Source organism: Mytilus californianus, unplaced genomic scaffold, assembly GCF_021869535.1.
Source record: "Mytilus californianus isolate M0D057914Y unplaced genomic scaffold, xbMytCali1.0.p SCAF_4, whole genome shotgun sequence".
NCBI lineage: Eukaryota > Metazoa > Mollusca > Bivalvia > Mytilida > Mytilidae > Mytilus > Mytilus californianus.
The window spans coordinates 94,787,118-94,812,495 of NW_026262690.1; the positions used below are offsets into that span (position 1 = coordinate 94,787,118).

General features: G+C 32.0%; 1 protein-coding gene across 1 annotated transcript in view; it reads right to left on the minus strand.

Annotated features, from left to right (window-relative positions):
- The window catches only part of LOC127698846 (uncharacterized), a 141,382-nt gene that overhangs the window by 102,668 nt on the left and 13,336 nt on the right, over positions 1 to 25,378 (minus strand). The window contains exons 16-41 of the mRNA XM_052202529.1: positions 25,025 to 25,168; positions 24,287 to 24,427; positions 23,346 to 23,486; positions 22,426 to 22,566; positions 20,460 to 20,606; positions 20,109 to 20,249; positions 19,645 to 19,785; positions 18,941 to 19,081; positions 18,577 to 18,717; positions 17,737 to 17,877; positions 16,348 to 16,488; positions 14,456 to 14,596; positions 12,982 to 13,122; positions 12,639 to 12,779; positions 12,032 to 12,172; positions 11,133 to 11,273; positions 9,025 to 9,165; positions 6,692 to 6,832; positions 5,730 to 5,870; positions 4,141 to 4,281; positions 3,450 to 3,590; positions 2,973 to 3,113; positions 2,177 to 2,317; positions 1,631 to 1,771; positions 1,026 to 1,166; positions 401 to 541 (exon numbers count right to left, since the gene is read on the minus strand). Coding sequence (XP_052058489.1) covers positions 401 to 541; positions 1,026 to 1,166; positions 1,631 to 1,771; positions 2,177 to 2,317; positions 2,973 to 3,113; positions 3,450 to 3,590; positions 4,141 to 4,281; positions 5,730 to 5,870; positions 6,692 to 6,832; positions 9,025 to 9,165; positions 11,133 to 11,273; positions 12,032 to 12,172; positions 12,639 to 12,779; positions 12,982 to 13,122; positions 14,456 to 14,596; positions 16,348 to 16,488; positions 17,737 to 17,877; positions 18,577 to 18,717; positions 18,941 to 19,081; positions 19,645 to 19,785; positions 20,109 to 20,249; positions 20,460 to 20,606; positions 22,426 to 22,566; positions 23,346 to 23,486; positions 24,287 to 24,427; positions 25,025 to 25,168 — 3,675 coding nt within the window. The remainder of the gene's footprint in view (positions 1 to 400; positions 542 to 1,025; positions 1,167 to 1,630; positions 1,772 to 2,176; positions 2,318 to 2,972; positions 3,114 to 3,449; positions 3,591 to 4,140; positions 4,282 to 5,729; positions 5,871 to 6,691; positions 6,833 to 9,024; positions 9,166 to 11,132; positions 11,274 to 12,031; positions 12,173 to 12,638; positions 12,780 to 12,981; positions 13,123 to 14,455; positions 14,597 to 16,347; positions 16,489 to 17,736; positions 17,878 to 18,576; positions 18,718 to 18,940; positions 19,082 to 19,644; positions 19,786 to 20,108; positions 20,250 to 20,459; positions 20,607 to 22,425; positions 22,567 to 23,345; positions 23,487 to 24,286; positions 24,428 to 25,024; positions 25,169 to 25,378) is intronic.

A 25,378-nucleotide genomic window follows, 5' to 3' on the forward strand; every position in this document is an offset into this window, starting at 1 on the left:
CTACAGCAAGATTAAACAAACTGGTAATATACAATTATAGCCTTTGAATGAGGTCGATTGGAGGTTTTATCGACCTAAGAGAAGCATATTGACTGAGGACGAAGTCCAAGGACGATATGCTTCTCTAGGTCGATATAACATCGTATTGATCTCAAACAAAGGCTACAATTATTATATCATTAATCAACAACTATTGCATGAACAATGTAAAATTGGGGATTTCTAGTATGTATTTTTAGTAACATGCTGTATGCCCTGTGCAATATGATGTTTTTGACCTACAAAAAGCTAAACACAACAGTATTAGCAATACAAATGTACATGTGATCAAGGAATCATAAATCCTTAAAAATATCCAATTAATAATATTATATCATAAGTGATAAAACAATGTACTTACCTTTGCCAATTTGTATAAGATCTGGACATTCTTTTCCACCATTAAGTGCAGGTCTAAGTGTGTATCTGACTCGGTATCTGGTTCCTGTGGCATCAGGTGCTGACCATGTGGTCCAGTCAGAAACAATACATGGCAGTGGTACTGAAAGATACAATATATTGTGTAATTTTTTTTAATACCTTTATTATAGTTTTGTATAAGAAATTATTTTTAATTTTTTGATACCTATATCATAGTTTGGTGGAGATATAATTATGGCAAAACATTTGGAGGATTTTTTTTGGCTGAAAATTTGTAAAGCTTTAGCTCTTTATATTCAGCAGATGTAATGAAAATAAGACTTTATAAACTTGGGTTTGTGAAGCGCTTTTCTGGATTCACTTTCATAAGGAAACCTAAAAATGGAAAATTTAGATATATGCCACCCATGAGACAGCAACCCAACAACAAATAAATGTAATTATTCTAAAATAATTGAGCCTATGCAAAGCTTGAAACAAAATCTTCAGTCCAAAAAAGATTTAAATTATACTCAGGAAGTGATTGATTTATAAATTTAAGTGAATGAATTAGCAAAAACTTTGACCTGGTATATATCAAAGATTTTGAAAATGTCCTGCTTTACCTTTGCCAATTTGGATGAGGTCTTCACATTCTTTTCCACCAATCAATGCAGGTCTGACAACATATCTTACTCTGTATCTTGTTCCTGTGGCATCAGGTGCACTCCATGCTGTCCAGTCAGACATGATACATGGCAATGGTCCTGCAAATATAAAATTCAATGGTAATAGTCACATCAACCTTTAAATGTGGATATTCAGTATTCAGGTAGTAGTTTCAATATTTCGGACTTGATTCAGGATCTGTTTTTTTATTAAACAGTTTAGTAAATACATGTATAAAACCCCGAAATTGCTAGCAATATGTCATTTTATTTAACAAAGACATAAAACATTTCTTGAATGATGTAGTTTTGTACTCTGGTAATATGGATTACATCAATAGGTGTCAGTAGTGGAGCTGTAACTATTTACCCTTCAAGAGCACCGAGTTTACCTTTACGTTTTTTGTTTTCTGTGTAATATTTAGTGGATCACTGATTGTCCATTGCCATAGTGTTGTCTGTTTTTCTTCAGTTTGATTTTTATTCCCCATTGTACCCTCAATCTTAGTCCTTGTTTAGGTAATCATAACAACCAGTTTATGATAAACATATTCAGAAATTACCTTTTTTGAGTTGTAGAAGGTCGTCACATTCTTTGCCACCATTAAGAGCAGGTCTGACTACATATCTATATCTGTAGATTGTTCCTGTGGCATCAGGTCCAGCCCATGCAGTCCATTCAGACATAATACATGGCAGTGGTACTAAAATAAAACAGTATTTATTTTACACTTATTTTGCAACCATAAAACACTCCCTACTCAATTTGATTATAAAGTAATACAATAGTGATCAGGTGTATTTAACCTGATAGCAGATACCATGTGCATTACATTATAATTATGGCAAATATCTAAACATTCAGAAAGTAACTGTCTAAAATAATCGCTTGGAAATAAAGATATGTAGTTTTTGAAAGGGGTTTGATTTTAACAGGTTAAATTAACAGGTTAAATTGTTAAAAAAAACTTTTATTGATATATCCAGGTCTCATTAGACAGATTTTAATTTTTGCAAAGTCATGTTTTACTATTTTATATAGGTTTCACTGTAAATCAAAAGTTAATACACAAACAAAACTTGCCTATGGTAAAAACTTAAATCCTTACCTTTGCCAATTTGCATGAGATCTGGGCATTCTTTTCCACCATTAAGTGCAGGTCTGAGTGTGTATCTGACTCGGTATCTGGTTCCTGTGGCATCAGGTGCTGACCATGTTGTCCAGTCACTGACAATGCATGGCAATGGTACTGAAATTAAAAGGATTCATTTTAATTTGGAAAAAAAGAAGATTTTAATGAGGCTTTTACATAATAATAAATAAAATTTAAGTGAGAATTTCTTTTTTGAAATACAAGTTGAAAAAGGAAATTCAAATTTGAAAAAGGGTTTCCCTTTCCAAAACAAGATGGAACATATATCAATTTATTTGTACATTTAACATATTCAGAACACAATTTTTGCTTTATTTGATAGTCTGCATGTATAACTCTGTTAATGACTGTGAAACTGTTTTAACTCAATATTTCAAGTTTTGTTGATTACTGGCATGAAGTTGGTGTTTTAGACCTTAAATTTGGGGATCCAGCTTTTTCACAATAAAAACCAAATAGCATATTGACCTCTAGATTTCTTTTTTAGTTTGTGCTATTTTGTTTCTATCTACTTTATATGTATGGTCCAGGGCATAACTGCATCTAAAAAAAGGTTTGTACAGCTGGTTTCTTTTCAAAATTAGGCGGGTCTGTTTCATTAACAATCACATGGATTTTTTTTACTGCTTTACTACTAATTTTAAAAAACATCAATGTCCATTAGAAAACATGTTGAAGACTATATAATACCTTTCCTGAGTTGCATAAGATCAAATATATAGACATATACACTTTTGCATTTATGAAATACCTTTGTTGAGTTGCATAAGATCTTCACATTCTTTGGCACCATTAAGAGAAGGTCTGAGTACATATCTAACTCTGTATGTGGTTCCTGTGGCATCAGGTGCACTCCATGCTGTCCAATCACTCATGATACATGGCAATTGTACTGAAAACAATATTTTATAAATAAAATAGATGTAAATTTTTTATATAGATTCCAACAGATTCCCTGTTATTTGATGGACGAAACTGTTCCTTAGTAAATGAAAAACTAATAAAAAAATGAAAATTGGTAAAATGTATAGAAAATGATAGTATTGACTAATTTCTTAACATAAACCATTCTTTTCCATATATTTTGGGGGACAGTCAGTGAGTAAACAAATATAAAAAGTTGCTACTATCTTCACAACAAAACATCTACTGGTTAAAAAAAATGCATGGAGTTGTCTTTAGATGGTTCTTAATTCGAAAATTAAAACAGAAAAACAGAATACTGTACCCTTCTTGACTTGGAGAAGGTCTTCACATTCTTTGCCACTATTCAGAGCAGGTCTGATTACATAGCGGGCCCTGTATGATACTCCTGTGGCATCTGGTGCACTCCAACTGGACCAGTCACTCATAATACATGGCAGAGGTACTGAAAAGAGAGAGCATACCATACAACATTCCAATAACAGGTATTTTGTATAAATATAAGAATCACACTTATACATGCAGGGATTATTTTTGTGTAAAAAATTAATCAAACAACAAAATAAATAAATTCATTATTTATTTCTTGTTATTAATGGCCATTAAAATTAAGAGAAAACTAAACTGAGTTTCATTGTGCTTAATGTTGTGTGTCTGTTTATTTCCCATTAGCTAGAGGTATAGGGGGAGGGTTGAGATCTCACAAAACGTTTTAAACCCCGCCACATTTTTCCGCCTGTCCCAAGTCAGGAACCTCTAGACTTAGTTTGACTTGTGTGTTTTTTTAATTTTGGTTCATTTGTATGTTTCAGAGTTTATTGTTGCGTCCAATTTGCTGAACTAGTATACATTATTGTTGAGAGGACAGCTGAAGCCCCATTGGTGGCCTTCGACTGGTTTCTGCTCTTTGGTCGGGTTGTTGCCTCTTTGACACATTCCCATTGTCCTTTCTCTATTCTATTATATATTCACAACAAGTATTCATTAATACAAACCTTTTCCTATTTGAAGGAGATCTTCACATTCTTTTCCTCCATTAAGTGCAGGTCTGATCATCACTCTAGCTCGGTATCTGGTTCCTGTAGCATCAGGTTTGGACCATGCAGTCCAGTCACTCATGATACATGGCAATGGTTCTGTAATATAATATAGTTTACTAGCTGGTAACTCAAAAACTATTTGATTCTTTTTCTTTTGGCTTCTTTTATTTCAATGTAGAAAATTATGAAGATCACAGTCCTCATTTTAATTCAACATTATATTTTCTAGCGATATATCTATCAAATTTTGATTTCCAGAGTTCTATTTATCAAATGCTGACATATTATAAACATTTCTGATCAGATACGCCACTGAATTGATATTATCAAAATGAATTTATTTTAGCCTTGAAACAAATTTTATTAGACTTCTGCTGTTTTAACAATTTACTCTGAAAACAGTGTTAGTTGGAGAATCCCTGTTATTAGTAACTAAACTTCAATGGCCGAAAATCTAGTAAAAAAACAACATAAATTAATCAATTGCTTGATTGTTAGTTATACATTCTTTTCATAATAAAAATATGATCCAAGTCATAAAGCACATTTGTATGAAAACCTCATCTTCCTCACCAAATTTTGGAATGCCATTTTTAAAATTATTTCCTAAAAATTATTTTTTTGTTGTCATTTTAAATTTGTTTCCAAATTTTTAATGTTTTTTTTTTTAAAGTTATTGTATCATTGAATAATATTCCTCATTTCCCTTTCATTGATATTGATAAGGGCTTGTTATAATAATTTTTTATTTATGTTTTGACAAAGATACTGTACTGGAGAGAAGAATCGGGATAGCCTGAAAGTTTGAAATCACTTTTTTGTCTGGAATTTTATCACAAATTGACAGATTATTCATTGGTTTCCATGTCAATCAATAAATGCAAAATTAAACGAATCTATCAAGTTATAATAAACAGCTGCGCCACGAGCGCATGATACGCCTGTCGTCTTGTGTGTGAGGTTTTATGCAATAATCATAAATCGTTTCTGAGATACGGCGCGACATGTGAAACCCCCCTTTTTTTTTTATAAAATAATCAATAACTCTAAAATAAAATTTTAAATCATCACCAAAAAGTATACAGATCTTTAGATTAATATAATTAAGAAGTGTGTAAAGTTTTAAGCAATAATCATAAATCGTTTTTGAGATACGGCACGACATGTGAAAACCCCCCCTTTTTTTACATAAACTCAATAACTATAAAATAAAATTTTGAATCATCACCAAAAAGTATACAGATCTTTAGATTAATATAACTAAGAAGTGTGTAAAGTTTTAAGCAATAATCATAAATCGTTTTTGAGATATGGCGCGACTGTTTTAGTTACAAAGTCCCGTAACTCAAAAAGTTTTAATCTTATTTTCACCAAAAAGTATACAGATCGTTTGACTATCATACAAAACAACTATGTTAAGTTTCACATGTGGACGCCGGACAGACGGACAGACAGACAGACAGACGCCGGACATTTGTATACCATAATATGTCCTGTCAAAATTTTGACGGGCATATAAAAACTGCAAGGAATGAAATATGTACCTTTTTTAAGTTGAAGAAGGTCTTCACATTCTTTGCCACCATTAACAGATGGTCTGACAACATATCTAACTCTGTATATTGTTCCTGTAGAATCAGATTTAGTCCATGCTGTCCATTCACTCATGATACATGGCAGTGGTACTGAATAAATAAGAAGCATTATAAAGGAATGTGATTTTCTATTAACAGTATTTGTAATTAGAAAAATGATATAAAATAGAAAAACTGGGGAAAAAAACACAGCAAATTTTGCATGCATATAAGGAGACAGACAATGGTAATATAAAAATCAACCCTGGTACATATACATACACACCTATTGTGATTGTTCTGTGCTATCATACATAGCAAAAGTCAACATTCAGAAATGTGACCTAGCCTGACATATACATATCACTTCGAACATACCAGTTTTTGCTTTCTTAACTATATCTGTGTGACAAAGCAAAGAAGCAGAAAATACCAAATTTATGAATTGTCTTCTGGTCCTGCCAATGATTGAACCCAAAACCTCCTGACCCTAAGACAGACAATCTACTACATGACAACCAATGTACTTTAGTAAACTAAGTAAATCATTATGAAAAGTAAAAAATATGTGTTGTTTCAAAAGGTATCTTGTAACAGCAATGTATCAAAGCTTCTAAAATTCAGCCATAGAACCAACAGTCTCATATTTAAGGTTCATTGGCATTATGCATTGTTTTCTCCATGTGATAAATTCTAATCAAATTGATACCAAAGCTCTAAAAACATTTATCTATTGCTATAATTATTACTTTTCAGTATCATTTTGATAAGGTCCATTTCATTGAAAAGTTAGTTAGGGGCAAAAATCCCCTAATTTTTGCTCTACTGACTTCAACATCTAACTACATTTCAGATAATTTATGTTAAAATCTAAATGCAAATGTATAATTGAAGACTCAAAAAGGTTAATATGGACTTGTAGTTATAATTACCTTTGTTGAGTTGCATAAGATCTTCACATTCTTTTCCACCATTAAGAGAAGGTCTGAGTACCATTCTAACTCTGTATGTGGTTCCAGAAGCATCTGGTTTACTCCAAGGAGTCCATGGACTCATAAGACATGGCAGAGGTACTGAAAAAGTTAATCAGGTATAACATGCTGGCTGGTTATTTCATTTGTTAATTTTAATATTGGTAGGAGTTATATTTGTCATAATCTTTAAAACATTTATATGTTTAATGACTACCGATTCAAAATGAGCATAAAGCATGACATGAAAGAATTGTTTTGATTCCTATAGGAAAATTTATAACTTGTTAGACTCCTTTAATAGACAGCCAGTTTGGTTTGATGAAGCAAAAAAACTGTAGAAAACTTAAGTTTCACAATCAAAAACTGCTTCAATACATATAGATTACCTTTTTAAAAGATATTATTGAATTTCCCAACAAGCAACATTCAGAGAAATATCCATTTTGATTGCAAGCATTGTTCTAAATACAAATAACCTTGCAAGTTTAATTGTCAGGTCACACACATGTACCTCATGTTTTGTTGGAATGGAACAGGGCTTTGTTTACAAAGTGAAAAAAGGATCATTTTAAATTATTGTTATGTAAATTAAATGCATGGACTTGGTGGACAAATGAAATTACTGGACATGAGTTTGAGTGAATAAATGACTGTCAAATGGAAAACACAGGGAAAAGTTACAAGGGAAAAATTACAGAATCAAGGAATGCTTGCTAAGATCAATATACAGTCTTATATTCAAGGTTCAAAAATGAAATGTCTTTGTTTTTAAAACAAGCCACAAAATGCAAGGCAAGTAGATACACAAATAATTTTCTAAAATGAGCTATAAAATAAAAAGCCAGAAGGTACACACATTTGTGTATACTATTTTCTTCAGAAAATATCATCTCAAGAGTACACCAAAATATTATGATTTTCTAACAATGTCCTAAAAAATGAAGACTCAACCTATGATTTTAAGTAACTTTTATTTTGAGGTATGACTGATAAAATTATCCATAGTCTTCTGGATTCCTGAATATACAATTACAAGAAAAACTTTAGGAAAACATTTATATCGTTTTTTTAGAATTCCTATGCAGTTCAATAAGTTCTTCTTGTATACTAAATATCATCAGACTTGTATACTAAATATCATCAGACTTGAATACTAAATAGCATCAGACTTGTATACTAAATAGCATCAGACTTGTATACTAAATATCATCAGACTTGTATACTAAATAGCATCAGACTTGTATACTAAATAGCATCAGACTTGTATACTAAATAGCATCAGACTTGTATACTAAATAGCATCAGACTTGTATACTAAATAGCATCAGACTTGAATACTAAATATCATCAGACTTGAATACTAAATATCATCAGACTTGAATACTAAATATCATCAGACTTGTATACTAAATAGCATCAGACTTGTATACTAAATAGCATCAGACTTGTATACTAAATATCATCAGACTTGTATACTAAATATCATCAGACTTGTATACTAAATATCATCAGACTTGAATACTAAATATCATCAGACTTGTATACTAAATATCATCAGACTTGAATACTAAATAGCATCAGACTTGTATACTAAATAGCATCAGACTTGTATACTAAATAGCATCAGACTTGTATACTAAATATCATCAGACTTGTATACTAAATATCATCAGACTTGTATACTAAATATCATCAGACTTGTTTACTAAATATCATCAGATTTTAAAATATCGTGTTTTTGCATATACTTTGCCTAAAGATAGCAACCAAAGAAAAAATTGGGGTCAATTCTCTACTATTGAACAGAAATGTTTTAATAAAACTACATAAAAAATCATTAATCAACTACCAATAATTGATTATCAAAAGTGAAATAAATGGAAAATGTGTCCATGGGACACAGATGATGCCCCTGCTTGCATATAACTTTATAAAGGGACATAACTCAAGAACGATAAAAGTGATGCCACCCAAATTCAAACTTGATCTGTATATTGTGGTAATAAGCATTGTGTATAAGTTTCATAACATTTGGTTAAGGCAAACTCAATTTTGGGACATACATACAGACAGATAAGGGTAACACTTAATGCTCCCTCCTCCCAAAATGGTAAAGTCAAACCTGCTATAAAGGTCACCTCAATTAAGTAAAAACCTGCCTAATCCTCTTTTTGTCCCTCTGTAGTAACAGCTGTACATTTTGAACCTCAATTCAAAGGTAAAATCTCTTATAAGGTCAGCTTTCTCTTGTCCCAAAGGTTACCTTTATATACAGGTTTGACTGTACTTACCTTTGCTTAATTGTAGAAGGTCAGGACATTCTTTTCCTCCATTCAATGATGGTCTCAATGTCAACCTGACTCTAAATCTGCCTCCAGTGGAATCAGGTTTACTCCATTCAGTCCAGTCACCGACAATACATGGCAGTGGTACTAAAACATAACAAAACAAGTTTACTCATCATAACATTGAACAGCAAAATTACATACCTGCAGCCACTTTAGGGAGGAGGAGGAGACATACAAATGGTATGATTTTAGAAATGAAAGCAATTTAAATGAAAACTACTGTCAAGTAGAATTCAGGATAAACTAAGTTGAAGTTACTTTATTAATTATAATTTGAAAAGTTGACAAAGACTATCAAAATGAGCTCAACTATGGACACCTTTATCTATGACATATTGCTTGCTTCTTGTTGTTATTTGTTTTTTTTAAATTTAATCTTATTTTAAAATAGTGAGACTGAAACAAAGAATTCTTTAATATTATTTTCACATACAATTACTTTTTGTCCATTCTTAAATATATACACTAAGAAAAAACTGAAAAAAAGTTTATACAAAAATTTACAACACAAGAGCTGATTTCAACTTCCCAATTGTCAACTTTCCATTTCTATGTAGCAACATTCCAGCAGCGCCTGCTTACAGAGTATATATCTCCCTGTTGATACAATATTCCAGGGCTTGTTTTTCCTATCATGATTTCCTTGATAGAGGGTTGCTGCTTACAAGGAAATTATTAAATCAAGAGTTCCAAGTGGTGAAGTTGAAATCATCCCTTTGTAAATTTTACGGACACCATCACGAGTTGGTTGACCGTTATGGAATATCTGTTTCACATGACGGATGCCACATGTGGAGCAGGAGCTGCTTACCCGTCCAGAGCATCTGAGATTACCCCCATTTTTTGGTGGGGTATGTGTTGCTCAGTCTATGGTTTTCTTTGTTGTTTTGTGTACTGTTGTTTGTCTTTGTCTTTTTTCTTTTTTAGCCATGGCGTTGTCAGTTTATTTTCGACTTATGAGTTTGAATGTCCCTTTGGTATCCTTGGCCTCTCTTTTATAAGGTAAAGAATCTGTGATTTGAGCATGGAAGGTAACTTTTGAAAAAAGTTCAATTCAGTGGAAGATCATTAAACTGGAGTAAAAATTTGGTTGAAATCCAAAAGGATTTAGTCAACTTTAAATGAAATCTCTATTTTCGGCCTGTTAGTGTGTTAACTTCAAAGCTTTGTAAGAAAACCTTGTCAAAAAATTGATTAATTTCACATATTTATGCATCAACTTGAACACTTTTCTTCTTGTAATAATGGACTAAATATTCTACAAAAAGTGCGGTTGGACTTTTAAAAAAATACCGGCTGGCAAATAACCCAAGTATAAGAAAAAGTATGTGTACGGCTCAAGTCAGACTGGACTTTTCAAAGTCAGACTGGAATACGTCTCAAGTCCAGCTGGAGTCCAGTTGAACTCCTGTTGAAATTTTCATACGGGTTGTAAGCCAACTGGGATCATACTGCTTCATTGGCATCACATGCATGTTACAGCAGATAACACTCATCTAATCTCAAGTGGTCAATTCTTTTTATGTTAAATAGCTATTAAAAAACCAGAAGGTAGTTGAAACCAAAACTGCTCAAACAAATTTCAGTTAAAGTTATCAGAATGAAACTGTCTCACTCCATCAATGTAGACTTCAAATGCAAACATTTTGTAATCGCTTCTGTAAAAAAATCTTATCAAATGACCACTTGCAGGAACAATGATAAACTTAGAATTATCAATAATATTATTGTGAACTTAAATAAATCAATTCCTCCAAGATTAAATGCATTATTACTCCTGAGTTACTTCATTGTGAGTACTGGCCTTGCGGTCATAAAACTTTCGAGCACAATTATCGTACTCAGACTCAGAAATCAACCAATCAAATTATCGGATTTAGTGTTTCGAGCACAAATTTTGTACTCCAAGTACTGAGTAAAGTTTTATGACCAAGGGCCCTGGGGTTTGAATCGTAACTTTGACTGAGGGTTATGTTATCGTGTCCATTTCATGAGATGAAAATACAGATGGTCAGCATGTCATGTTATAAATTTACATAGCATAAAACTACCTTTCTTGAGTTGCATAAGATCTTCACATTCTTTGCCACCATTGAGAGCAGGTCTGAGTACATATCTAAATCTGTAAATTGTTCCTGTAGCATCAGGTGCACTAAACTTGGTCCAGTCACTCATGATACATGGCAGTGGTACTGAAATGTACAAAAGATTGCTTGTGTCATAACTTTTTCAGGAATGTAATACTAAAAAGGGGGTAATTTTATGTTTATGTTTGCACAAACATTTTTTGATTCTACAATATCAGTATTCTTTGACTGTTTTTTATTTGTCTTTTCTTTCTTTTTGCAGAATTAGTCATGCTATATTTTAAATGACAATCCTAGTATTTTGTAAATCTTTTATCAGCATTTTAAATAAGGCTGTTTCTTTTATACGAAAAATTTAAAATGACATTTTTTGCTGTGTTTTCGAGAACATATGAGGCTTTTATTTATGCAGTGATTCACTAAAGTTAGTCCTTTGCATTTACATTTACAAGATCTCATTTGAATCAACTTCTAAAGACCATAATTAACAATCCAAGTTAAAGTAATAGATGACTGATATTGCTGTTCTTGCTATTACATATTATTGACAATGAGATGATACATATCACTAACAAATCTATTGCATTAAGTAAATACTTTTGTTACCCTTTGCTTTTTTAGTGGGTTTTATTTCATTCAATCTTTTAGTTTTTCATAATTATATTTTGTGGATCACTATTAGCCTTTCTATTAGCCATGGTGTTGTCTGCGTTTCTTAAATCTATATTTCTAATTGCCATTTTGATATTTGAAACCCAATCTTACACTAAATTCTTTGAGGTCACTTTTGTTAGATATAAATCTATTAATTTTGAATTAATTTAGTATAGGCTTTAACATTGCAATGCTGAGAAAAGACTTACATTTCTTGAGTTGCATGAGATCTTCACACTCTTTGCCACCGTTGAGAGCAGGTCTGAGTACATATCTAACTCTGTATGTGGTTCCTGTGGCATCTGGTGCACTCCATTTAGTCCAATCACTCATTATACATGGCAGTGGTACTGAAATGGAAGATAAAAATAAATTCAATATATCTTAAGATTTTTACAGCATAAATCTTACATGTGTAAACAACTGGCTTATCCTTTTTTCATTTCATCAAAAGCTACCAGTATTTTAAAATATTTGAGATGTTGAAACCAAATTTGCCTAAAAAAATATTCAGATATAAATATGTTGATCGTTTGTTAATTCAAATTAAGTGACCAGTTGCAAGAAAGTAGGCTCACACATAGAAATGGTTTTCTGTAAATGATTCCTTTTTAGGGGTTGCAGTTTGTTCAATCTCTTTGGTTATTCAATTAATCGTTCATTCAACATATGCATTAATACAACAGGAAATTTCAACTATTGACATTTTTTTTTTATTTCTGTGATAAATTTAACTATGAAAATTTAACATGAATGTAATATAATGAAGTTAGAATGTATATAAAAATATGTTTGTGACTATGAATTTAAACCAACCTTTGCCAATCTGTATGAGATCTGCACATTCTTTTCCACCATTCAGGGCAGGTCTGACCATATATCTTACTCTGTATCTTGATCCTGTAGCATCAGGTGCACTCCATGTGGTCCAGTCAGACATAATACATGGAAGTGGTTCTGTAAAAAAAACGGAGATCTCTTAAGATATAAAGTTGATTACTCCCTTTCTTTTCGTCTCATTCAGTTTGCAATATCTACAGTATTGATAATATTCAATTTCAAAAACATAAAAAATTGCTTATGTATAGTTTGACATAATTATTGACACAGACTTTTCAAATATTATTGGCATATCTCAAATAATCTTGTCATAAAATACCTTTCTTAAGTTGAATTAGATCTTCACATTCTTTTCCGCCATTTAGAGCTGGTCGTACCATAGGCCTATATCTATACAAGGTACCAGTTGCATCTGGTCCGACCCAGCTACTCCAAGGTCCAACAATACATGGTAGTGGTACTGAAATAAGTAATTTAGTCCATAAGATATTTTGTCTTCTAAAAGTTAATATCACATCTGAGACATGCTTCAAGAGTTTTAGAGCAGTGTATACAATTTTATTCTTCTCCTACCACATTACAGTTTTGCGATTTTAGAATCAAAATTCTATTAATGGTGAATTACTATCAAACATTATTCTCAGTACACCATGTACTAATATTGCTCCTTCTAAATGTCTGCTGGTCCATATGTCATAAAATTGGGTAAATATATCATAAAATCTCTTGTCTTATTAAAAGTGAAAATATTATTCTACTCTTCATATAATTTAGAACAGAACAATGACTGTTAACTTTTGTAAAATGTTGTGTGCCATCTAAATATAATGCTAAAACTGAACTATGATTCAGAAAATTCATTTGAGATTCAATGGGAAAAAAATAACTTTGCCATTTGTTTCAAGACTAAAATATTTACATCTTACATAACAAATAATTCATGATACTCTGAGCTAATGGCAGTTTGTGGACCTCTGATTATCTCCCAAAAAACAATACAGACCTCAAAATCTAATTTGTTAAATACAAAGCATTTTTCAAAACAAGACATTTAGTGAATTAAAAATCATAAGTACAGAAAGTATCTGTTGCTGATATTCTAAATTTCAATCGTACTTTAACCCTTTCGCCGACGAATCCCGGTTTTCCAGGATCGGAATACCTCTTTTACATTTCCCGCTAAACATTGGAAACACAAGTTATCTTTCTTTGTTGAATACCCGGATGAAAGTGTAAACATGGCACTTCCGTTTGTTGAAAACCGTGTCAAAATCAGATGAAATTTACAAATTTTACTATAAATTGGAATAAGGAAACATTTTTTTTGAAAGAATATGGAAGAATTCAAGCCAGACTAGTATACTTTTTTGACATAAAATGCCGTATTATGTACAAAAACACTTGGAATGGACATCGTTCAGTGTAAGGAATTTGTACAACCTTGTTGAATTTTTCAAACTTTTGCCGTTTTGGGTTAAAAATTTACGATTTTGGGTTAAAAGTTGAATTTCGAGAATTTCATCTCTCTAATGCGGAAAATTTGCAAATTTTGATTTTTTTTGAAGAAAAAATGATCAAAACATTAACAAAACTGTGTCCATGGTGTAAGTGAATAATTTAAAGACATAAATAACTACAGACAAGTTTTTACTGATATTTAATATGAAGATCTCCCACTTGTGTCATAATAGCCAGGGAAGCCATCGTCTCAGAGTAGCTTCTGTCAGGCTGGCTATCGGTGAAAGGGTTAATAAGTGGGAGCCATCGATGTTTCTGTTCAATATTTTTATTACCTTTGCCAAGTTGGATGAGATCTTCACATTCTTTGCCACCATTCAATGCAGGTCTTGTCATATATCTTACTCTGTATCTGGTTCCTGTGGCATCAGGTGCACTCCATGTTGTCCAGTCAGACATGATACATGGCAGTGGTACTGGAATAATTTAAGAATTAGTACGATTAAAAGAGTGATATAACTGAACGAGTTAATCTCACAAATTTGTTCATAGATCAACAATTGGATAAATAAACTCATAAAATAATTTCTAAACTTACAGAAAATTCTTATGCTCTTATCTCCTTACTGTTTGTCAAGACTTAAAACTCAAACAATATTATTTCCCAATGAGTACATCTTTATTTGATTAAGTCTGATTTTTGTTCCAATTTTTGAGACTCTAGAACAAACATGAGCCATTTTAACCATGCATCAATACTAAATGATTATGTGTATAGATATAAGAAGATGTGGTATGAGTGCCAATGAGACAACTCTCCATCCAAGTCAAAATTTATAAAAGTAAACCATTATAGGTCAAAGTACGGTCTTCAACACGGAGCCTTGGCTCACACCGAACAGCAAGCTATAAAGGGCCCCAAAAATTACTATATATAGTTCGAATCCCGTTGAGGGACAAAAATTTGTCAGCATAAAAGTCTAATTCTAACACTGTTGGGTGTAATTTTCAGACTTATATAAATATTTGTATTAACCCTGCGTCTCAAACACACTGAGATCCAGTGGGCATATATATTGTATGGTTGTCACTTGCTTAGACTTGTTTGTATGATATACTTATTTCTAGTGACTGTATAATGAATTGAATCATTATCCCATACGGTATATAAAAATTGTTGAGTTAGATTGCTGACAAATAACAAATACATTGTGTATTTAATAATAATATAACATCTTCACACGCTTAAAACACATGTCTTATGTCTATCTCTAGATTCGCCTTACGTGACAAGGTAACACTTCGACTATTGAAGTTATATTTTAATATAGCGGATGTGGTCGTGTGGTCTAGAGCGCTGGACATGAGGCTAAGCGATTGGTGCTGTAGTGTATCAAAGGTGTGAGTTCGAATCCCGTTGAGGGACAAAAATTTGTCAGCATAAAAGTCTAATTCTAACACTGTTGGGTGTAATTTTCAGACTTATATAAATATTTGTATTAACCCTGCGTCTCAAACACACTGAGATCCAGTGGGCATATATATTGTATGGTTGTCACTTGCTTAGACTTGTTTGTATGATATACTTATTTCTAGTGACTGTATAATGAATTGAATCATTATCCCATACGGTATATAAAAATTGTTGAGTTAGATTGCTGACAAATAACAAATACATTGTGTATTTAATAATAATATAACATCTTCACACGCTTAAAACACATGTCTTATGTCTATCTCTAGATTCGCCTTACGTGACAAGGTAACACTTCGACTATTGAAGTTATATTTTAATATAGCGGATGTGGTCGTGTGGTCTAGAGCGCTGGACATGAGGCTAAGCGATTGGTGCTGTAGTGTATCAAAGGTGTGAGTTCGAATCCCGTTGAGGGACAAAAATTTGTCAGCATAAAAGTCTAATTCTAACACTGTTGGGTGTAATTTTCAGACTTATATATATATATATATATATATATATATATTACTTTATTTATAGCTAACACATTATCTGCTTTAGTAGTTTGTATTAATTCAAGTTATAGATTTTTCTATGGAGTTGTGTTATTTATCAGATTTCACAGTCATCTTAAAGTACAAATTAACATTTCATTTTTCCTCTGGGCAAAAATGATTTAAGACTGAATGTATATGTTGCCAATTATTTCAAGTTTCATCTTCCTTTCATGATTGAGAGCAACTAGTGTTTCTAAGTGATATTTTATATTACCTTTGCCAAGTTGGATGAGATCATCACATTCTTTGCCACCATTTAGAGCAGGTCTGACCATGTATCTTACTCTGTATCTGGTTCCTGTGGCATCAGGTGCACTCCAGTCAGTCCAGTCAGACATGATACATGGAAGTGGTACTGGAATAAAATTATATTAGTACAAATTAAATCAGAATAACAGTTACTGTTTGTCAATTCTTGAAACTCAAACATATTTAACTATCGAAAGGAGTTATGAGTTAGGTGTTATTTAACTAGAGGCTTTAAAGAGCCTGTGTCGCTCACCTTGGTATATGTGCATATTCAACAAAGGACACTCTCCAACATTGTAGACAAGAAAAGAATTCCTGACAAAAATCTCTGTTTTGTTGATCTTGTATTGCTTTTCATTTAGTCTGTTTAGATTCTCTCTATCTTCTTTAGTTTTTGCTCAAAACACAAAAGAGGGTAAAAAAGATCCTCATTTTAGGGCAATCACTCCTATAGAGAGTGACAGTCTACTAACTATACCGGCAAAATTTGACTTGTTAGTAGATCTTGACTTGCTGATCATTTTTGTGATTTAAAGTGTCTATTTATCTATTATATTTTTTTCAGATATAAGGCAAAAACGCAAAAAAATGGTAAAAATGTCATCAAAGGGAAATAACTCTAATAAGGAGTCAACTGACGATTTCGACAATGCAGAATTATTTGTAGAACTTGTCTTGCTGGTCATTTTTGCTATTTAAAGTTTCTCTCTATCTATTATAGTTTTCAAGATAATTGGCAAAAATGAACAAAAATGGTAAAATTTGTCATTTAAGGGAAATAACTCCTATAAGAAGTCCTCTGACAGTTTTGACATATATATATATAGACAATTGGTAGAGCTCAACATTCTGAACATTTTTGCCCTGTCAGATTTTCTCTATTTATAACAGTTTTAAAAATAATAGACAAAACTTGCATTTTACCCCTATGTTCTATTTTTAGCCATGTCGGCCATCTTGGTTGGCAGGCGAGGTCATCAGAAACATATTTTAAACTAGATACCCTAATGATGATTGTGGCAAAGTTTGGTTAAATTTGGCCCAGTAGTTTCAGAGGAGAAAATTTTTATAAAAGTTAACGACGACGGTAAAGAAGTGATTAGAAAAGCTCACTTGGCCCTTCGGCCAAGGCGAGCTAAAAATGAACACTTAGTATAAAGTAATAAATGTATTTTTCCTGTGTATAAAAGATATTTAAGACAGCTAAAAAACATATAGATCTTAAACACAGAACAAAAAAAAAAGGAAGAGATCTTTTCTTAGAATCAGATGTCAATGGACTAGAAAAATTTAAATAAACAGGTAATGGACATAAAAGGCAAAGATTTCCCATTCAAGTTTGTGCAAATCTCACCTTTGCCAATGTCAATAAGATCTTCTCCACATCTGGCACCATTCAGTGCAGGTCTGATAGTGTATCTAACTCTGTATCTGGTTCCTGTAGCATCAGGTGCACTCCATGCAGTCCAGTCAGACATAATACATGGCAATGGTACTGAAATTTAAAAATCCACATATATAAAAATATCTTTGATGAAAATTTCATATTAACATTAACTGATTAAAAACATTTTGGTCATCAGGCCTTTATATTTTGAAAATTTCCTGTTGAATAAGCATCATCAAAATTTTACTCTCTACATGGCAATTGTTGTCATATAAGCTTATGAGGAGTTGGAATGTGAAAAAACATCTTACTGAAAAACTGTTAAAAAGATAAAATGCACTGAATTATTCTAAATTAAAGAGGCAGTATCTATGATTTTCACATTAATATAGTTTATTTTGTATATAAAATATGAATGAAAGCTTTTTCGGTGCAAATCTTAAGGTTCCTTTCACGATTATTTACTTTTCCACCCCAGAAGTTTAATTGCTATCACCCCATATTCACATAACACTGGATTAACCTAATAAATTCACAGGTGTACACACTTTTATTGAATAAGAATACATGTTTTCCAAAACAAAATGATCTGTTTTTAAAGGAGAAATTTAAAGTTCCCATTGAATGAATTCCACAGAGAACAATAGCATTTATTCAATGGGACAGTACACCTAACAAAACTTTAAATGGACAGGTATATTTAAAACTCCAACTGATTCTGAGGAAAGGTTTGTTTGCCTTCCCAATAAGTAAAGCTAGTTAAAATGCCTAACAAAAGTAGAAGATGCAAAAAATACATATATTCACCTTTAGTGATTTGAAGTAGATCTTCACACTCTTTGCCTCCATTGAGACCAGGTCTGATTACATATCTGACTTTGTATCTGGATCCTGAGGCATCAGGTGCACTCCATGCTGTCCAGTCACTCATTATACATGGCAATGGTACTAAAAATATCAAAATTTAAATTACAGTTAAATGAGGAGTGAAACCATACAGTCAAACAGAAATAAAAGCATTGTTAACATAAGAAATATCAGTAAATCATTCATTCCATACAGATGGACAAAAAATTGCATAAATATTTATTTACATTTAAAAACTTTCTAGATTTATTCTGGCAAAAACTCTTAGCAGAATTTTGTGAAAAAAAATTTAACTAAGAATTACCTTTGCCAATCTGCATGAGATCGTCACATTCTTTTCCACCATTAAGTGGTGGTCTTATCATGTATCTGACTCTATATCTTGATCCTGTAGCATCAGGTGCACTCCATGTGGTCCAGTCAGACATAATACATGGCAATGGTACTGTAATTCAAAAGAAAACATTAATGTGGAAGGACCCTAATTCAGACAAACAAATTTCCAGGCCTGAATTTTTCTTTGAGTAAATGAGGCACTATATTCATTGATTCTAATTTAAAACTAAATCATTAAACAAAGAATTCTGCAAATCATGCCATGGTAAAAAGTTCTTCACAAAAAAATGTTTGAGCATTAGAACCAATTCTTTTCCACATATTTCTTTGTCAGTCTACACGCTAATGTCAATCCACAAATTTTAGTTAAGTTTTTATTAATGCATATAATGCGACTGGGTGAGAATCGCAAAAATAAGAAATTGTTTTTTGACATCTGATACATAAATCTGTATGCAAATTTTCCTTAAATCCCCAATAACTAATCTCACCTTTTTGTCCATTTTTCAGAAATCACAATTATAAATGCACAAAGTAATATCATTTTAATTATAATTTATCTGTCCAAAGCTAATGTCTGCAAATTTACAGATGAGAAATCAAACATCAGTGTTATTAGATAATTATTCCATATAATTGTTCCAAAATTCAGTAAACTTTAAATAAATTAACCTTTCTTGAGTTGCATAAGATCTTCACACTCTTTGCCTCCATTTACAGCAGGTCTGATTACATATCTAACTCTGTATGTGGTTCCTGAGGCATCAGGTCCACTCCAGTTAGACCAGTCAGACATGAGACATGGCAGCGGTTCTAGATTAAAAGAAAAAAGTATTTTAGTCATTCTAAGTTCCTGAATATTGACCACTGGATAAGCAACCAATCAATCAATCAATCAATCAATCAATCAATCAATCAATCAATGATTTATTTATTATAATAAGCCAATTCTTTACTGTTGCAGTGTAGTCCTATTTTACACCAATTTATGATGTGTTTTTTTGTTAAACAATACAAGTTATCTAAAATGTCTCGGGGAGACAAACACGTTTTAATTTTCTTGCTTTTATTATCTCCCCTTAGGTCTATGCACAAGGGATATGAAAAAATGTTAATCCCGATTCATCTCAACAAACCTTTGGTAATCTGTATGAGGTCTGGACATTCTTTGCCACCATTAAGACCAGGTCTTATCACATATCTGACCCTGTATCTGCCTCCTGTAGCATCAGGTGCACTCCAAGCTGTCCATTCACTGACAATGCATGGCAATGGTACTGTAACATTAAACAAGCAAAATTAAAAATAAAGTTTTACCTATATTCCCATAATTTTATCTAAAGCTTCACAATCCTAACAGAAAAAAAACATTTGCCAATTTCCATGATTTCATGTAATTTTCAAAACCAAATATGATGGCAAGTAAAAATGGCAGACAACTATTGCTACTTCTGTAAACAATCAAAGATTGTGAGTGCAAATAATACCTTTGCCAATTTCCATGAGATCTTCATCTTCACATTCTTTTCCACCATTTAGTCCAGGTCTGACCACATATCTAACTCTGTATCTAGTTCCTGTAGCGTCAGGTTTGCTCCAGTATGTCCATTCACTGATAATGCATGGCAATGGTACTGAACAATAAAAAATAAGATTATGGAAATGAACACTTTACAAAGTACACCTACTACATACATAAAACAGAACTTTATTTTGGGAATTTCTGGCCCTCTTCTTTAAGAAAAAAAACAAAGTATTGTAAACTATTTGGACAATGGAGAAGGTCAGGTAAGGGCTTCTTTTGGCCTTAAATTTGAAGTACATCTGATGAAAGATTTTTTACATTTTCTACACACTTAAGTGTCTTCTTCAGTGGATTCAATTAGTTTGTGTAAAATATTTGAACTGATTTGGTCATTAAAAGAGGTCTAAATTCAAGCTTAAATATGAAAAATCTATCAAATATGCCACAAAACGTCACTGTTCAGATGGGTTTTGTCAAAAATGGAAGTGGCCGCATTCGTGTTCAGTCTCAACCTTTATATAAGTTATATAGATATAAGAAGATGTGGTATGAGTGCCAATGAGACAACTCTCCATCCAAGTCACAATTTGTTAAACATTATGTATCATTATCAAATACAACATATGTTCAAATATTAAGACTGAACACAAGTGTGCATGGCCACTTCCATTTTAGACAAAAACCGTCTCTAAATAAGCACAAATGCTAAAATTGTGAAGATTTTAGTAATTTTGCATGAACTTATGATGCTGGGACCTGATGCATGTGCATTGTGTTGTCAAAAACAGCCCATATTTATGTAACAAAAGTATTCAACATTCCAATAAATAGCTAAAAATTTACATTTTAAATAAATTTTTGAAATGCTATATTTTGGGGCCAAAAAGTGGTCTTACTGGGCCTACTTTTTTCAGGCAAAAGTAAACACAACACAACAATGTTTTTGAAACGGAATCTTATTTTACTGAAAATTTTAGTCAAATGTTTCAATTGGACCTCTGTGACATAGCTTTTTTTCATATTTAATTATTAATCTATATATCTTGAAATATTATTTAATATACTGCAGCCTGATTTCTAAAAGTCTGTCAACCAGAAGAAAATGAAAACTTGGCCTGTAAGTCATCATTATAAACTAAAATACAAAGAATCAGCTTAGGATTATACCAAAAGAGTCCAAACAAGTTCAAGAGTTGAGCTCTCACCAACATGCTTAACCTTGCCACATTCTTTGTGAGTCTGTCCCAAGTCAAGAGCCTGTAGTTCAATGTGGTCAACCTTGGTTTGTGTCTGTCATATGTGCTTTTCGAAAATTATTTTGTTATAAATTAGGCAAACTATACGTATGAGTTTTTCTCATTGTTGAAGGCTGTATGGTTGCCTATATTTGCTTACATTAATTAATTACTTCATTTGAACTCTGGTGGATAGTTGTCTCAATGGCAATCATACCACATCTCCTTATTTCTATATCAATTTTCATGAAATTTTTTAAGTCCAAGGACTGTAATTTCCAATATCTGCAGGCAGAAGCAAAAGAAATCTTGACAACTGTTTGATCTCAAAATGAGATAAGGAATAAATGACATGGGTAACACTGTGGAGACAGGGAGAGGGGACACAAAAATCTGATACCTCTTAAAAAACAGAACTATGCTTAATTAAGGTAAAATACCGGAGTCATTCTGTTGCAATTGATCAATAATGTAATGCCAATAAATTAACCTTTTTCAAAAACTTTCTGTTTTAATTCACCACTTGCACAGTAGTTTGTTATCAGATGATAAGTTTCTGTTGTGACTAAAAATCTTATTTTACCAGGTCCTTTTAACATAGAATCTATTATACTTCATTACTTTATAGTTTGATTATCATAAATTTTGACTTTTCATTTTTACCAGATAAGAACTGCCATGGATGGCATTTACCTTTGTTGAGTTGCATAAGATCTTCACATTCTTTGCCACCGTTAAGAGCCGGTCTGAGTACATATCTGACTCTGTATGTGGTTCCTGTGGCGTCTGGTTTACTCCAAGCAGTCCATGGACTCATTAGACATGGAAGTGGCACTATTAATATAAATATAAAGTTGTTTGAAGTGTTTGTATAGATGATAAATATATGTACCATTATGATAAAGCACCAATTTTTGGGACTTAAGGCTAAGAGAATATAAATTTTGTCTACTGACTACCCTCATCCTTTTTGTATTTTTATTGTCCCTTTTTATATCAGCAGTGGCTGGTTTGAATAGATACTGGATGAAATAATAAAATAATATCAGCTGTTATATATCCTTGCACTAATTGAATTAATTGATTTTTTAATCAGAATTAAAACGAAAAGGGTCAAAATTTTGTTAGAGTGTCAATGAAGGCACTACTTCAGAAAGTTTCATAAATACACAGTTAAATACAAATAAAAAAACCTCACTATTGATAATGATTGTAGATGACAGGGGTTATTAGACACAACTCTGAACATGAATAATTATAGACAACAAACATCAGCTCAAAATGGCATACAAATTAACAACATTGACAGATGCTTTACTGTTCAGTTGAGTTTAAAATTAAAATAGGTAACAGATAAAGCAAAAAGTAATTCAATTACTGTAGATTCAGAAATTATTGTGTGCATTTATTTTTGCGATTGCAACATGACAGACCAAAATGTGAGAATAATTATTGCAATAACATTTAAAGCTGCATACAGATATATGCGTCAGATTTCAGAATGTGAGTTCATATTTTTGCAATACTCACCTAGTCGCATTATTCACATTAATAAAAACCTCACAAAAATTTCTGAATTAACATTATCCTTATTGATTAAATTGACTAAATACCTTTGGCTAATTGTAGTAGATCTGGACATTCTTTTCCACCATTCAGATTAGGTCTCAGTGTCATTCTGGATTTGTATCTGGTTCCTGTGGAATCAGGCTTGCTCCATTCAGACCATGGACCAGCAATACATGGCAGTGGTACTGAAATATGAATATTTTTTTTTATATATTAGCATGTTTTTATTCTTTTTTTACTGTATATTAAAGGAGATGTGAGGTCATTGAGACAGCTACCAAACAAAAAAGTTCATTTGTGTACTCATCAATAATTGAGTACAGCTTTTTTTTTGTGGATTTCATGAGTAGAAGAAAACTATGAATTTATGTAATAACAAAAAAATATTATTATTGATAAGGAAATAAAACCTTTTATAGAATCAATTGACTTTGGTCAGGGTATTTAATAAGTCTCAAAAACAGCTACTGTGGATTCATTTATTTTCATGGATTAAGGAAAACTTGTATTTTTCGTAGGTACGTATATGTATTGAATTTCTTGCATTTGCCAAAGTCTGTATACAACCGTAAGAAAATTTGTACTTTGTGGAGTGTCTCAATTTGTGGTTTACCTATACCCAAGAAACCCCGTTAATTGGTATCCCACAATTATTGATGAATCGACAGTATTTGGCCTTAAAAGCACAACATACAACCTACAGACATTATTTTTAAATCAATAAAAATGGGCACACACACACAACAAACACGAGAACAAGGATAATATTAACATTCTTTTCTTTTATAAAATACATCATAAACTATACATTTTTATTGCAAATAGTCCAATTAATTTTTTATCAATAGCTTATTAAAAAATTGTAAGGTATTAAAATCATATTAGTTGATGCCCAGGTGAATTTTCATAGATTTATCTGAATTGTCCTGCTATAGTCCCTAAATACAAATTGCAACATTTCTACTGGTTATAATAATTTTAGTACCTTTGTTTAGTTGTAAAAGATCATCACATTTCTCGCCACCATTAAGAGAAGGTCTGATTACATATCTGACTCTGTATGTAGTTCCTGAAGCATCTGGTCCAACCCAACTTGACCAATCACTCATAATACATGGCAGTGGTTCTAAAATAAAGTTTGATTAAATATAATAATATACATTATTATAATTAATTATTATAATTAATCATAAGGGCTTTTAAAAAGTGAGAACCCATATGTGTAAACTGTAGTAACTGCACAGACAATATAAACAATGCATATATCTATTTCTTCAAAAATCCACCAAGAATTGTGAAGATAATGAAATGCACAGTGACTATTAGTGATCAACATCAAATTCCCAACATGGCACAAATCTTCAAGATATGACAATAAACAACCACTGAGGATATTCCTGAATTTTGGTCATATTTTTGAAACAACTTTAGTAGGGTGGGATTTTCTCACTGTGTTGAAGAACCATTGGTGGCCTTGGGCTGTTTTCTGCTCTTTGGTCGGGTTGTTGTCTCTTTGACACATTGCCTGTTTCCATTCCCAATTCTATTTACTCCTTATAAGAAATAAGCTAACTAGCTAGTTGCCTTTGTTGCAGTTAGCAGAAAAGATTATTCTTCATAAAAGAAATGATATATGGGACTAGTCAAATTGCATAAAACTATTATAAATTACTCTGAGTTACAAAGAGCCTCATAAGACTTTCAATTAGTAAGTTTTAATTACCTTTCTTGATTTGCATAACATCTTCTGGACATTCTTTTCCACCATTCAAGCCAGGTCTTATCACATATCTAATTCTGTATGAGGCTCCAGAGGCATCAGGTTTAGTCCATTCTGTCCAGTCACTGACAATGCATGGCAATGGTACTTAAATTAAAAAGAATCATTTTAGAATTAATCTATACAAGACTGTTTTGATTCAATCAAACTAAGTTCTAAAAAGTATCAAGACGATATCTCATTACAATGTTCAATCCTTATGCTGCCAGATAGACACGCGTTAGTGTGAGCCAAAATTTGTTCCTGTGAAAAAAGTTCCAGTGGAACTAATATCACAGGAAATATGTTCTGGGAGAA